A 16,223-nucleotide genomic window follows, 5' to 3' on the forward strand; every position below is an offset into this window, starting at 1 on the left:
ACCAAACCCTTTTTGCATGTGTGTATACCCCAAGTACTGGGATTTAAGAAGGCATGTGCCACCAGCATGTCATCTTTCAGTCCTATGAAAGTGACTGCACAAAAATATAAGTTCCTGGAATCTTAGGGACTGAAAGAAAAACAGCTTGGAGAACCAGATGTTTGGGAGGCTGAGATAGAGGATTGCTTGAGTCCAGGAGTCGCGATTCATCATAGGCAACTAACAAGATCTTGTCTCCTTACAAAGGAAGAAAAACAGAATGCCTACAAAGCAAGAGCAGTAACGGCTCAGGAATGGAAGCAACCTATTACGCCTAAGGGGTGAGAAGGAACTTATTTAAAGACTGATTGATTTTTTTAAATTGTTTTCTATGAGGCTTAAGGCTGTAAATATTGAGTCCAAATGTAAAGAAGCTAGCTTTCCATTTCAACATTTTCAAACATCCCTTCATGAGTACCTGGCTTTTTGAAGCTGGTTTGAAGTGCAGGGTCTCCAGAAGAAACATATTGATGATCCGCTGTTAAATTTGGATTCCCAGGTAGAGTTGGTGGAGCTACATGAGGAAAATGGTTAGTCTGCGGTCCTGTGGATGGATAGTTATATTGCCAATTCAAAGGTGGGGGTGGGTTGGCTCCAGGAAGAAAGCTACCAGAAGGCATTGGTGTAGCAGCTGGGTTCTGAGAAGTAGGTAGTGGCATTCGGGGAACAGGACCACTATGAAGTGAAGGTAGTACTGGACCGGAAGTCACAAGTGGACTATTAAGAGTCTGCCCAGATCCCTGAGAACCACCGTAGTTCGACTGTGCAGAGAATGGATTCAAAGTCTTTGCTGGCATTGGACGAGGGTAGGATCCTGGAGGTTGCGAATCATAGCCTTGACTCGATGACACTTGTGGAGACATCAGTGTATTGTGGACAGGACCTTCAGAAGAGACAGGAGAAAAATTAGCCTTGCAAACAATATAACAATACTTTCATCTGGCATCTCAAGCAGGGGGTCATGACCCCTTTGAAAGTCAAGGACCCTTTCACATTTATGGACTAAGTCTATAGGAAAACAAAGATATTTACAAAACTACTCATGACAGTAGCAAAATTAGTCATGAAGTAGCAATGAAAATAATTTTATGGTTGAGGAAGGTATTAGGAAGGTTGAGAGCCACTGCTTTAATCCCAGCACTTGGGAGGCAGAGGCAGGTGGATCTCTGTGTAATGGAGATCAGTCTGGTCTACAAAGCAAGTTCTGGGTCAGCCAGGGCTATTCAATAGAGGAACCTGTCTTTAAAAAAAAAAAGATACACATACACACAGACTCACAGAGACACGTATATACATATAAATAAAAATAAATCTAAAATCAGACATTTATTCAACATAATAGCCACTGGAGAATGAGAAATGAAACTAAAACAGTAAAAGAGGTGCAGTAACAGGTCAGCATGCTTGTGGGAATACTAACTCATGCAGCCACCATTCCTGCTGTCTACACCTTCAAAGTTATCATACGGTCTTGCCATCCCTTAAACTGCCGTCACTTTACACAGAGCAGCATTACTTATATCTGTGGTACTGCCATGCTCCCTCACATTATAATAATGGGCTAAGCATCTAAGACTGTAGCAGAGTCCCTAATTAAACGCTTCCTTGGTCATGGTGTCTCTTCAGAACAATAGAACAATGACTAAGACAGAGGTTGGTATCAGAGATTGGGGTATTGCTGTGACAGCAATACTACCATGCTGTTTGTTGGAGGAATCTGGAAGACTTTGGGATTTAAATTAGAAAGCAGTTGGATACATTAAGTAGGGCTTAATGGGTCATCCTAACAGGAGCATGAAGGACTGTGGGGGTCTGGTTCAAGAAATTTCAGAGAGGAAGAATAGTAGTAAATAGCACTCAGAGGACTGATGCTTTTAATCCCGGAGACCATTCTTGTGATATTCTGACAAAGAATGTGGCTGCTTTTTGTCCTTTTTCTATACATCTCCCTGATCTATAGAGTGAAAAGGAGCAGGCAAGGCAAGAAGAAATACAAACTCGAAAGCACCCAAGGAACTAAAGGGATCTGCAACCCTATAGGTGGAACAACATTATGAACTAACCAGTACCCCGGAGCTCTTGACTCAAGCTGCTTATGTATCAAAAGATGGCCTAGTCGGCCATCACTGGAAAGAGAGGCCCATTGGACTTGCAAACTTTATATGCCCCAGTACAGGGGAACGCCAGGGCCAAAAAGGGGGAGTGGGTGGGTAGGGGAGTGGGGGGGTGGGTATGGGGGACTTTTGATATAGCATTGGAAATGTAAATGAGCCTAAAAAAATACCTAATAAAAAATGGAAAAAAAAAAAGAAATACAAACTCTTCATTCAGTGTGAGGAGACAAGGAGCTCCATGAAGTGTCATGGAGCGGAGTTCAATGCTCCAGGAGATGAACAGTTTAAAGAAAAGCCAGAGGCTGGATGGAATAAAGGGAGTGGTGACCTCGCTTCCAATTGGTGATTTTATGAATTTAAAGAAAAGCTTAAGCAGTGGAGGAAATAACCTACAAATGAAAACTGGTGCAGATATAATTCAAGAGAGGGCCAAGCACCATCAAGCAGCTAAACTTGGGCAGCTTTGGTCACATGGTTCTGGCTTTAGAGTCAAGGATACAAGAAAGGGGTTGTGGAATCTCCCTCCATGGCTAAAGAAAGTCACTGAGGCCTGGAGTGTATCAGGAGTGTCCCTGTGCATGGAGGCCTAGAGAGACCACTGCATGAGACTGTGAAGATGAAACCTGGATTTCACTGCAGACTCCAAGAAAATGGGGGTGCTAGATTTGTTTAATACTTGCCAAGGAGAACTGAAGATCCGATGTGGAACCAGCCCAAGTGAGAGAAGTGTGCTGAACAAAGCTGAATAGAGTAAGAGATCTGAAGAGCATTTTGATATCAGACATAGAGATGCAGATTTTCAAGTTTTCCCTGCTGGTTTTAGTCTTGCTTTGTCCCATATTTCCTCACTATGTTATTGTACACTGTGTAGAGATTATGCTTGTATTATACAAATGCTGATTTCTATGCCCCTGTATCTGGCTGCAATCCAGACATGACATTTTAATGCTTATTCTAAATATCTCTTGACTCAATGTTGTATAAACATTTATTCTCTGACATGTCAATAAAAGCCGATCAGCCAAAGTCTGAGCAGAGAATAGGACTGGACTTCTGATCCCAGCCAGGGGAGGGGTGTGGGGGTGGGGGAGGGAGGATTCTCCATGAACAAAGGGTCAAGGAGACATTATGAGAACACACCTGGAGCAGAGAGAGCTAGACCAATGCTAAGATGCAAGAATCTCAGGGACTCTGGCTGGGAAGTAGCCAGATTAGTTTAGAGGATTAAAATACATTAATACTGTTCAGCTATTGTGCTGTAAGGCTTGAGTAAATAAGTCTTATAGTCTTTGTCTCATTTATTTGGAAGCTATTTGGAATAAAAAAACCTATCACCTTTAAAATTACACTAACACTTCCTTTCCTCCCTTTTGGAATGGTAATGTGTCACTGTATGTTGGAAGTATGTAATCTGCTTTTTTTCTTTTGATTTTATAGAGAATCCCACGGATCTCAGAAGAGACTTTGAACTTTGGCCTTTGGGGGGGGGGTCAAGACAGGGTTTCTCTGTGAAGCCCTGGTTGTCCTAGAACACAGAGATTCACCTGCCTCTGTCTCCCCAGAGCTGGGATTAAAGACATGTACCCTGGCTAAACTCTGGACTTTTAAAACTCCTGAAGCAGAGCACATAGGGACTTCTGAAGTTGTACTAATGCATTTTGCATTATAATATGGCTATAAACTTATGGGGGCAGGGAGTGGAATATGGTAGTTTGAATAAGAATGTCCCCATAGGTTCATATATCTGAATGCTTAGTAATTAGGGAGTGGCACTATCTTAGAAGGATTAAGAGGTGTGGCCTTGTTAGAGTAGGTGTGGTCTTGTTGGAGGAAGGGTGTCCCTGGGGATGGACTTTGAGATTTCAAAAACCCATGCCAGCCCAGCTTTCTCTCTTCCTGTGGCCTGAAGATCAGGATGTAGCTCTCAGATACTGTTCCAGTGCCATGTGTGTCACCATGTGTCTTACCATGAAAATGACTAAGCCTCTGAAACTAAGCAAGCCCCCAATCAAATGCTTCCCTTTTAAAGAGTTGCCTTGGTTGTGGTGTCTCTTTACAGCAATAGAACAGTGACTAATAGCTCCAAAATGGGGACAATCACCCCATTAACAGACGAAGGACAACCCAGTAGGATATATCTATCTATACAATGGGATATGATTTAGTCATAAAAATAAGTGCTGCTAACAGGTTATAAATGCTATAAGCCTTAAAAGTATTACTGTATGTTGGGACTGGAGCACAGCATCTGTCTACTATGTATAAGGCACGGAGCTCACGTCCCAACACCACCACCACCACTACCTCTGCCCACCCCCCCCCACACACAGAGAAAAGCCAGACACAGGAGGCTCTAATTATACATGCATTGTATAATTAACCTATATACAATGTCAGAATAAGAAAACCCATACCCAAAGGCTGATTCATGGTTGGGGTACTATAGTGACTGCTAAAGGGTTTGCCTTGTCTTTGGAAGTAGTAATATTCTGAAATTTGGGTACTGAGATGGCTCATTGGGTAAAAGCATTTGCCATGCAAGCTTAGAAGAGAGCCAACTCACCAAAGATATCCTCTGACCCCCACATCTGTGCACCATAGCACCTGTACATGTCACCCAACACATTATACACACCAAAGGAAGGATGGAAGGAAGGAAGGAAGGAAGGAAGGAAGGAAGGAAGGAAGGAAGGAAGGAAAGAGAAGAGAAGAGAAGAGAAGAGAAGAGAAGAGAAGAGAAGAGAAGAGAAGAGAAGAGAAGAGAAGAGAAGAGAAGAAGAGAAAAGAGGGTCTGGAGAGATGGCTCAGCAGTTAAGAGCACTGACTGCTCTTCCAGAGATCCTGAGTTCAAATCCCAGCAAACACATGGTGGCTCACAACCATCTGTAATGGGATCTGATGTCCTCTTCTGGTGTGTCTGAAGAGAGTAACAGTAGACTCACATCCATAATAAACAAACAAATAAATAAATATTAAAAAGAAGAAAAAGAAAGGAAGGAAGAATTATTGTTTTCTTTAAGTCTGCAGGCCAATGCCAGGTGTGGTAGCTCATGCCCATAATCTCGGAATTCTAAAGATGGAGGCAGAAAGATCTTTATGACCAGAGTATGAGGCCAGTCTGGGTGGCAGAGACCCTGTCTCAAAAAAAGGTGTGGGGACCCCCATACTACACACCTGGTCACTGACATAAAACTATCCCATCCTGGGCCGGGCGTGGTGGCGCACGCCTTTAATCCCAGCACTTGGGAGGCAGAGGCAGGTGGATTTCTGAGTTCGAGACCAGCCTGGTTTACAAAGTGAGTTCCAGGACAGCCAAGACTACACAGAGAAACCCTGTCTCGGAAAACCAAACCAAACCAAACCATCCCATCCTGTATACATGATGACCTTCAAGGTTGCTGAAGACACAGAGGGGTTGCCCTTCCAGGTTGCTGAAGAGAGTGGTCTAAGAGGGGTTGCCCTTCCCCACACTTGCTTACTCTTATGAATCTGGCTGCTCATATAAACTTTATAATGTTCATTATAAATGTTTCCTCAAGTTCTGTGAGCTATCTACCAAATTTCTGCATCCAAGCAGGAGGGTCATGGGATTCACTGATATAGCCAATCAGAAGCACAAGTCAGAAACCTTGACTTGGTACCGGCAACTTATGGGACAGAATCCTTACATGACCTGAAGAATCTGGTGTATTTCTGGATGGATGGGGTCACAACTGAATAGGATAGGCTGAGTTGTAGCTGTGACCATTGGAGAACTGCATGTGCTCACACCCCAGCGTGGTCACAAGAGGGTTCTCTGTTGTGTGAGGGAAAGCAGAGAGAAGCGACACTGATTGTTCCTTTATTCCTGACCTCTTCCTAGTCCAACAGTAAGTGTCCTCCAGGAAGCAGTGCCCCTCCAGCCCCACCGACCTCACAGGTGCTTAGAAACACCTGCAGTAACATTCCATCCACACAACATTCCCTTCACACCAATTACTGGACAATTATTCCTTGCTCATTGTTTCTGCATTCCATTATCTTAAAGCAACTGGGGGGGGCAGCTATTTCTTAAAGTCATTTGTTTCCCCTTATTGCCCATCTCCTCATTCTGCCAGTAAGACTGCATTAAAAACCCTAAATAAATACTAGACATGGTAATGCCCACCTTTTATCCAGTGCTAGGGGGGCAGAGGCAGGTGTATCTCTGAACTGGAGGCTAGCCTGATCTACATAGTAAGTTCTAAGACAGCCAGAGTTACATAATGAGACATTGTCTCAAAAACTAAATCAAACCAAAAATACTTTTTTTTCCAGTTTTTGTTTTTTAAAGATTTCTTATTACTTTTAATTATGTATATGTTATCTGTATGTGTATGGAATGCAGGTGCCCACAGAGGTGTTGGATCCTCTTGAGTTACAGGTGGTTGTGAGCTGCTTGATATGAGTGCTGGGAATAGAACTTGGATCCTCTCTTATCAGAGCAAAAGTACGTTTAACTACTGAGCCCTCTCTCTGGCCCCACCGGATTTGGGTGTTTTTCTTTCATGTTCTTTTTTTTTTTTAAAGATTTATTTATTTACTTATTATATGTAAGTACACTGTAGCTGTCTTCAGACACTCCAGAAGAGGGAGTCAGATCTCGTTATGGATGGTTGTGAGCCACCATGTGGTTGCTGGGATTTGAACTCTGGACCTTTAGAAGAGCAGTCGGGTGCTCTTATCCACTGAGCCATCTCACTCTGTAGACCAGGCTGGCCTCGAACTCAGAAATCTATCTGCCTTTGCCTCCCGAGTGCTGGGATTAAAGGAGTGCACCATCACGCCTGGCTTTAGAACAGATTTTTACTGCATAGCTATGATTGGCCTATACCACTCTTATCTAGAACAGGCTGGCCTTTCTTGGACTTGGTGAAATCCTCCTGCCTCTGCCATCAAGGTGTTTTGAGTTACAAGCCTGTTTTCACATGTTCCCCATACTGTCCTCAGTAGAGCCACAGATTACTACCTGGTTAATAAAGTAAAAATACGTGCATCCCAGCTCTTGGTGGTTAGAGGCAGAGGATCAAGGAGTTCAAGGCCAGCCTCTTCTACATAATGAATTCAAGACCAGCTAGGGCATATGAGACCCTCTTTTGAAAAGAACAGGGCTAGTGAGATGGCTCAGTGGGTAAGAGCACCCGACTGCTCTTCCGAAGGTCCAGAGTTCAAATCCCAGCAACCACATGGTGGCTCACAACCATCCGTAACGAGATCTGATTCCCTCTTCTGGAGTGTCTGAAGACAGCTACAATGTACTTACATATAATAAATAAATAAATCTTTAAAAAAAAAAGAAAAGAAAAGAACAAGAAAGGGCTGGTGAGTTACTGCCCATTCTGAAAACAATGGAGCTCAGCCACAATAACCAGTGGAAGAGACAAGACATCTCCTTTAGTCAGGACAGCCAGGGCTATACAGAGAAACCCTGCTCTCTCAGATGACTGGAGTTCAGCTCCCAGCACCCACATCATGTGACACAACTCCATGTAACTCCAGCTCCAGGGAATTAGACACCCTCTTCTGGCCTCTGATGATGAGCGCACACACAGACACAGTCTCACACACACACACACACACACACACAGAGCAGGGGTGGAGGTGTGGGTTGAGGCTGTAGCTCAGCAATGAGGTGATTTGCCTAGCTAGCATGGTGAGCTCAGGTGCTGAGGCACCACAAAACAAAACAGTAACAAAAGGAGGAAAGCAAATCAACCTTAGGGTCGGAGCAACCTCGGGATCTACAGGACATTGATGAACAGTTCAAGATCTGGCTCAGTGGTGGAGTGTTTGCCTCCCAAGCATAAGCGCCTGTTAGATGCATACACACAGAGGAAAGAGAGGACTATGAGACTGACAGAGAATAACGATAATAGGAAAGTCCATGCTGGAATAGGAGCAGAATACTAATGAAAGAAGAAAGAAAGAAAGAAAGCAAGAAAGAGAGAGAGAGAGAGAGAGAGAGAGAGAGAGAGAGAAAGGAAGAAAACTAGATAGTTACCCCTTACTTAAAACTCAGATCAGAGAGAAAAAAAACAGGGAAATAAAGCAAGAAGCAGTCTTAAAAATTGTCAGCAACTATTTGTTGTAGTTATAAAGGAAGCAATTACAAGGCCCTGATCCCCGATTCTCACACTAGTTCAAGGATCTGGGTCCTGGGATCAGGAGAAGAGTAGGTAAGTTATTGGATGATATTCCCAGTGCCACTGGCTAGTGCCTGAGAGCACTGCAACAGAACAGTGAGCACTAGGTCCTGTTACTATGTCTCTCCAGAGCCCTCCCTCTATCAGCAGACACAGAAGAAGCAGTTCAATAGTTACTACAGGCAACAGTGTTACACTCTTGTGGCTTCTGCAGTGCAGGGCACTGAACCTAAAGTCTTTTTTTTTTTTTAAAGATTTATTTATTTATTATATGTAAGTACACTGTAGCTATCTTCAGACACTCCAGAAGAGGGCGTCAGATCTCATTACGGATGGTTGTGAGCCACCATGTGGTTGCTGGGATTCAACCACTAAGCCATCTCGCCAGCCCCCTAAAGTCTTGTACATGCTAAAGATGTGCTTTACTCTGAGTGTTATCTCTGGCCTGCAATGTGATAAGTGCTTATAGAGGTACAGAGATGACTTTGGAAGCCGAGTTACTGCCCATTCTGAAAACAATGGAGCTCAGCCACAATAACCAGTGGAAGAGACAAGACATCTCCTTTAGTCACAGCCTGTTTCATGACGAAAGCCATTAAGAGAACTTGCTGCTCTTCCAGATGACCCAAATTCAGTGGCAAGCACCCGTATCAAGTGGCTCACAACTGCCAACTGCCTGTAACTCCAGCTCCAGGGGATCTAATGCCCCCTTTTACTTTCTGAGGGCACCTTCACATTTGTGGCATATATATATATGTGTATATATATATATATATATATATATATACACACACATATATATATGTGTATGTATATATATACACATATATATATATGTATGTATATATATGTATATACACACATACATACATATATATGCGTGTATATATATGTGTGTATACATATATATATATGTGTGTGTGTGTGTGTATAGATATGTATATCACACACACAGAAACATGAATGTATGAACATACACAAATACTTTTTAAGTTGAAAATGTGGGCTAGAAAAATGGCTCAGAAGTTAAGAGCAGGTATTGATTGCTCTTTCAGGGGACCCAACTTGAATCCCCAGAGCCCATGTCAGATGGTTCACAACCACCTCAACTCGAGTTCTACAGGATCCAGCACCTTTGGCTTATGTAGGCACCCCCACCATACACACATACACAGCACACACAGTGTGCACACACACACAAGATTTAAAATAAATAAATTGAACTATAAGTTGAAAATGCGCTCTAATCTTACTATGAATAAATCAATACCTATTCATTGAAATGAACAGCAAAACACCTAATTCTAAAACTTTTGTTCAACAAAACTACGATTTAAAAAAAAGTATAGGTATTTTTTGTGTGCATACATATTGCACTACAGGCCTACCTGGTGCTCACAGAGGCCAGAAGAGAGTGATGGGTTCCCTACCCTGGAACTGAAGATAGAAATGGTTGGGAGCTACTATGTGGGTGCTGAGATTTGAACTCTGGTCCTCTGCAACAGCAGCAGGTGCTCTTAACCACTGATTCATCTCTTCAACCCCCAAATTAGTGACTCTTCAATGTGCTAGACACTGTGGGGGGCTCTAAGTTACAGGGCTTACAGGCCGAGGGATGTCAGACATTATTTCATAAAATTAAGAGTCTATCAGGGGGAAGGGAAAGGATACTATCTCTCTCAGCTTTAGTTCTATATGTAAAAGGTAACTATTACATAAATATTACAAAGAAATCATGTAACAAAGCTTCAGTCTCTAACTGTCTTGGCAAGTTGGTTCAAACAGCCAGCAAAGGATGTACACAGTGATAGAGCCCTTATCTCCTTTATCCTGACCATGGCAGTCAGGATGAGATGGTTGTCTTGAGGCTTCACTATCAATTTTTGCAATGGAAATATGTATAAACAAATCACTATTAAAAACATTTCTAAATAATACAGATTATAATACAACATAATAACCTATCACAGAGCAAAACGGTTTAGTGTCAGAATTACAGCAAAAAAAAGCAATTTACAGAAAATAAAAATAGCCATTCTTGCTGTGTTTTGGTTAAATCTAAAGGATATCTTAAGATATAACTACTATAACATGTTAACTTATACATGTACATTAAACCACCATCTTAAGACTTTTTCAAATGTAACTACCAGGCGTGCTCTGAGTTCAAGGCTAGCCTGGTATACAAAGCCAGTTCCAGGGGACAGCTAGGGCTACAGAGAAACCCTGTCTCAAACAGAACAAAACCCAAACAGAATGTGTAAGCAGCAATTACTGACTTGCATGAGTTTAGCAAGCATAGATTGCAGCATGTAACTGTTCTCCATTTCACCTTCAGAGCCACAACCCTATTCTCAGAATTAAAGATGAACAAACAACCACTTAACACAGGAAATCAGCCACTGACTGACAAGACTTCCACTAAAAACACACTTCAAAAATGGGCACTATAGGCTGGGTACGCCTTCAATCCCAGTTCTCAGCAGATAGAGGGAGGAAACTCTGAGCATCTGAGGCCAGCTTGGCCTACACAGTGAGTTCCAGGCCAACCCCAATGGCTTCATAGTGAGAGCCTGTCACACTCAACACACACACACACACACACACACACACACACACACACGAAAAGCTACTAGAAGAAATTGAGGTGAGCTTCTTCTGATGGCACAAGTCTCTAATGCCAGCATTTGGAAAGCAGAGGCAGGTGAATCTCATAGGAAGTTTCAGGCCAGCCAGGGCTATAAAGTAAGACCTTAATTCAAAACAAAACCACAAAAAAACTTTTAAAATGGTTATTACAGCCAAGCAGTAGTGGCACACACCTTTAATCTCACCACTTGGGAGGCAGAGGCAGGTGAATATCTGAGTTCCAGGCCAGCCTGGTCTACAGGGACAGCCAAGGCTGCTACACAGAGAAACCCTGCTTCAATAAAACAAAAATAATTAAAGAAGGTTATTATAAAACACCGAGGAGAAAGGGGAAGGCATAGATTATGCAGTTATATGATAACCTCAAAAGTAAAAATAAAATAAAATAAAATAAATCACCCTAACAACCAAGAACAGCAAAAGTGTCAACTCGAGCTCTTTATTCTTACAGTCTTATCTCTACTCCTTTTATTGGAGTTTTTACAGCTGCTACCATCCTGAACCACAATTCCATATCTGGATTCCCAAATAGCTCTAAGCAACCCAGACAGGAGTGCACTCTTATGCCCAAGGTCAGAACATAGATGTGCAACAGGTGCATGTTTGGCTTTGACCAAATTAACAAAGTAAGTGGGCTATGGAAATTCCAGCTCTGCAATGCAAGCACTAGAGCAGCTGAGACAGGAGAATTGCCACAAGTTTCAAGCCAACTGGAGATAAGAGCGAGACAGTGTCAATAAATAAATAAATAAATAAATAGCAATGGAATATCTCCAACAGAGCCTAACATACTGATTCAATTCCTGCAAAAACATTTCAAAGTCCTCACAGCTCTACTTGCATGTAAGCTTACTGGCACATTTACTTTGTGATTTAAGTGCAATTCGTAAGCAAAACCCACACAGGCGACATCTTCAGTTGTTTTCACCTTAAAGTGGATGATTGCATCTTCTCAGCAAATGTCAATGTCACAGAAGAAAATGTAGTTTACATAATCTCTTACTATAAACTCAAGAAACAATTCAAGTTGAAAACCTGTCAGTGATTCTCAGCTTCTCTTGCCCTGCCCACATAGCTGCCTACCCACATTTTTAAGTCTTACAAAGAACATTCTTTGTAAAGAAAACAGTAGTCTTCTCTAAATACATTGTAACCAGCAATTTTAGTCACTGGCTATTTTCTACAACTTTAAATGGGCACAGTAAGTACTTTAGTATTATTCTCCCTGTCTTCTTCCCATAAAGCAAAGATTTGTAGGCTAATTTGTAAGTAGGCAGAAAATGAGTCTTTATTATATCAATTAAAATAAGCTTAGCAAATCACGCTGTAGGAAGGCGTCAGGAATCCTAGAAGAGATATCCAATTATAAGATATTCTCCCGCCAAATGATAAATTATAGTGCCAGATGTACTCTCTCTAGGGTTCAGAGAGTTGTGACTAACTTACATTCTAAATGAAGAGGAGGGCCCTAGAAACGAAGCCCTAGCCATCCATCTATTTGGTTCTTCCACAACTGAAAAACTAAACAGGAGGCCCAAGGACTGTCGTAGGAAGAAGATCCTTGAAGAAAGATCCCTGCAGAGATGAGCAAGTCCTAAAGGGATCTGTCAAAGACGGAGTCATTCATTCATCTCTGCAAATTAGTATTAATAAGCACTGACCCGCCACCCCCCTGCACTTCGAGCCTGCGGACCCGAGATGAACCCTGCCCTCCAGGACACAGGACTGAGGTGGCGCATTGCGTGATGACACCCAGACACTATGACCTCCATAAGGCAGTTCTGGGAACTGATTTCGTCTACGATTCTTGTTCACCTCTTGTTTATCTCAGACGTTGCATACTGCAGGTGCTTACTGTTTGCAGGCTGAACCTATAAATACACATGAAACTGTCCCACCAGCGTGGATCTGCAGGTGCATGTCCACCGCGGCTCCCGGGTCCAGGCCGTCATCCGCCACTCCCCGCGGTAGACCTGGCTGGGACTTGTCCCTGGCCCGAGCTGTGCCGCCCTCCCCGCCCCCGTGCGGCACTCACCGTTGGTGTAGGGAGACCCCGAGGCTGAGGCGGCTCCGTTCTGGGCCTGGAGGCTAGCTGCGGCACCGCGGGCAGCGGGGATCCGGGGCTGGGCCATGGCGCCCGGGGATCTCAGGGTAAGACGGAGCCGTCGGGGTCGACCGCAGCGCCCAGCCTAAGAGCTCCAACAGGAAAACCGAGGGCAGGGACCTGGAGGCCGGAGAAGCGGAACACGCGGGGTGGCACGTCAAAGTAGAGGCATGGCGTGTCCGTGTCTTCTGCCCGCCGGCGGCCACGACCTGGCCAGGGCGCGGAGAGGCTCCGGAGTCAGGCCGGCTGGGCTGGGAACGCCGGGCTCGGAGGCAGCAGCCGAACCCGGAGAGGAGGGAGGCCCTGGGCGGAGCCGCCGGCCGCGCAGGCACAGTGGGGACACGTGGCACTTCCGGTTCCGGCTGGAGGCTGCGGCCGTGCTCTCTGTCCCCGGGGAGCTGCCCCGAGGGCACCTGACAGTCCCGTGTCCGGGCCCGGAGGACCGTGCACGGACTCGCCTGCCACGTCACGGACTCCCGCCGCCCGCCGGAAGTAGCCTGTGTCACCACTGCGAAAATACCCGGCGTGGAGAACGTCACCTTGCTGACAGTCCCAGGGGTGGTGCGGATTTTTAGAATCGATTGGGTGGGACAGGAGAGACCCGGCTCCTCTTCCGGGATTCTCTGAGGATTACCTGAGACGACCGATGTCCTCGGCTACCGCTGGTGGCCCAGCCGATGCTATGCCAGCTGTAGAGTGCAAGAGAATTTTAAAAAGAGGTGTTCAATTACGTGTGTTTGTCAAAGTGTCATGGGCGGGACATGGCGGCAATCAGGAGGTCGAGGCAGAAGTGTTCTAAGTTCGAAGGCGGCCTAGTCAGGTCAGCCAGGGCTGGAGTGAAGATGCTGGGTCAAGGTTAAAATGTCTGATGACGTTAAGGAGGAAGCTCTTCTTTTCAACTGGAGGATTAAGATTAATTTTGACGTTAGCCTGTTGGTAGCATAGTCACTCCGAAGTACATCCACCACACATGGATCGGGAATCCATCCCTCTCCTATCCCAGTGTTGACAATGGAGTCCAATGTCCTAGGGAAGCCCTTAGTTTACACTGAGCTAGGCAACTTCTATAATAACAAGTATTTAGTTAATACTGAGGCTCCAAGCCGGGCGTGGTGGCGCACGCCTTTAGTCCCAGCTCTCAGGAGGCAGAGGCAGGCGAATTTTTGAGTTCGAGGCCAGCCTGGTCCACAGAGTGAGTTCCAGGACAATCAGGGCTAATCAGAGAAACCCTGTCCCGAAAAAAAAAAAAATACTGAGGCCCCGGACTAAATAACATTTAAAATGGTAATTGTAATGGTATCGTACTCCTATAGTTCTGGATACAGAAAAGTGAGGCAGGAAGATCTTGAATTCAAGACCAGCCTGGGCAATTTACCAGGACTCAGTTTCTTTAAAAGGGGTTAGATATGTAGGTCACTCATAAAGAGTTTCCCTAACCTTGTAGGAAGAAGCCCTGAGTTCAAAAGAATTAAAGGCAGTTTACATTATGAGAGTTTACATTAAGTCGAATAATTCAAATGTCCTTTCTGGGCAAGTAGCTTGTGGGTTGCTTTTATTTTTACCCCCAAACAGACTTTCTGACTTGTAAGACCAAAGAGAAGTAGAAACTGGTTGGTTATGCAACATACTTAGTGATATCAGTGTGATCTTTAGCTACTTTGGTTTTACCTGCTCCAAGCAGATGACAAAGTCCTTCACAGATGTGTGCTGCTGATTGAAACGTATTATGCCATGAGTTTCACAACCTCGGGCGAAAGTACATCTTACCAAACTCATTTACTATCTAATGCTGGCTACGAAGTATTACAGAAAAAGAGCACAATCTAAAACTACTGTCAGACCCAAGAAGCAAGCAGTAACCACATATACAAATTTACCCTAACCTTGATTTCATTAATAGTTACCTCAAAACCATACTAAAATATATTTGCTCTGAGTGGAATTAAACAATTAAAAAAAAAGATTGTTTTATTGTTTTAAAGTTTGTTTTCTGTATGTATGGGTACCTACATAGAAGTATTTACACGCTGGTCGATGGTGGCACACACCTTTAATCCCGGCATTTGAGAGGCAGAGACAGGTGGATTTCTGAGTTCGAGGCCAGCCTGGTCTACAGAGTGAGTTCCAGAACAGCCAGGGCTACACAGAGAAACCCTGTCTTGAAAAACCAAAAAAAAAAAGAAAGAAAAGAAAAGAAAAAAAAAGTATTTTACACCATGTGTATGCAGTGCCCACACAGAGGTCAGAAGGGGGCACTGCATCCCCCAGCACTGGAGTTGACAGTTGTGACCGCCATGATGTGAGTGATAGCAAAGGAACCCTAGTCCTCTGGGAGCACAGCCGGTGCTCTTCACTACCAGCCGTCTCTCCACGCCCCCACTCCTTATTACAAGATCCAGGTAGGCTTCTTTAGGATGAAGATGAAACTCTTTGGTTTGTTTTGCTTTGTGTTTTAGAGACAGTTTCTCATCTTGGTACTGCCTTGTAGACCAGGTTGGCCTCGAACTCATAGAGATCTACCTGCCTCTGCCTCCTGAGTGCTAGGATTAAAGGCACGCGCCACTACTCCTGGCTGAAGATGACTTTTAATCAAACTTTCACTTAAGAACATCTATGATGGGCTGGCGAGGTGGCTCAGCGGGTAAGAGCACTGACTGCTCTTCCGAAGGTCCTGAGTTCAAATCCCAGCAACCACATCGTGGCTCACAACCATCTGTAATGAGATCTGACGCCCTCTTCTGGAGTGTCTGAAGACAGCTACAGTGTACTTATATATAATAATAAATAAATCTTAAAAAAAAAAGAACATCTATGATAAAAATCCCAAACCACATACCTAAAAGCAGTAAAACAAAGCAATAACAACAAAAACCAGGGGGCTGGAGACATGGCTCAGTGATTATGAGCACTGACTGCTCTTCCAGAGGTCCTGAATTCAGTTCCCAGCAACCACATGGTGGCTCACAACCATCTTTAATGGGATCCAATGCCCTCTTCTGGTGTGTCTGAGGCAGCTACAGTGTACTCATATAAAATAAATCTTTCAAAACAAAACAACCCCCCCCAAAAAAACAACAAAAATCTAAGCCTCACTTTAAAGAGAAAATAGAGCTCAGAAACTGCCGAAGTTTTGTGAGGTCAGAAAAAAAAAAAATT

General features: G+C 44.0%; 1 protein-coding gene across 4 annotated transcripts in view; it reads right to left on the reverse strand.

The window, feature by feature from the left end:
* Sec24a (Sec24 related gene family, member A (S. cerevisiae)) overlaps positions 1-14,083 on the reverse strand; it is a 64,899-nt gene extending 50,816 nt beyond the window's left edge. For 2 of the 4 annotated variants that reach the window (XR_388555.3, XM_017314833.2), the window contains exons 1-2: positions 12,999-14,083; positions 458-922 (exon numbers count right to left, since the gene is read on the reverse strand). Coding sequence is in view for 3 of the 4 variants with exons in the window: in XM_017314833.2 (XP_017170322.1) it covers positions 458-922; positions 12,999-13,095 (562 nt within the window). In the remaining variant the exon portion in view is untranslated. The remainder of the gene's footprint in view (positions 1-457; positions 923-12,998) is intronic. The other 2 variants (NM_001290785.1, NM_175255.3) reach the window with 1 other exon arrangement.
* Between the last annotated feature and the right edge of the window lie 2,140 nt (positions 14,084-16,223).

Source organism: Mus musculus, chromosome 11 (assembly GCF_000001635.26).
Source record: "Mus musculus strain C57BL/6J chromosome 11, GRCm38.p6 C57BL/6J".
Lineage (NCBI taxonomy): Eukaryota > Metazoa > Chordata > Mammalia > Rodentia > Muridae > Mus > Mus musculus.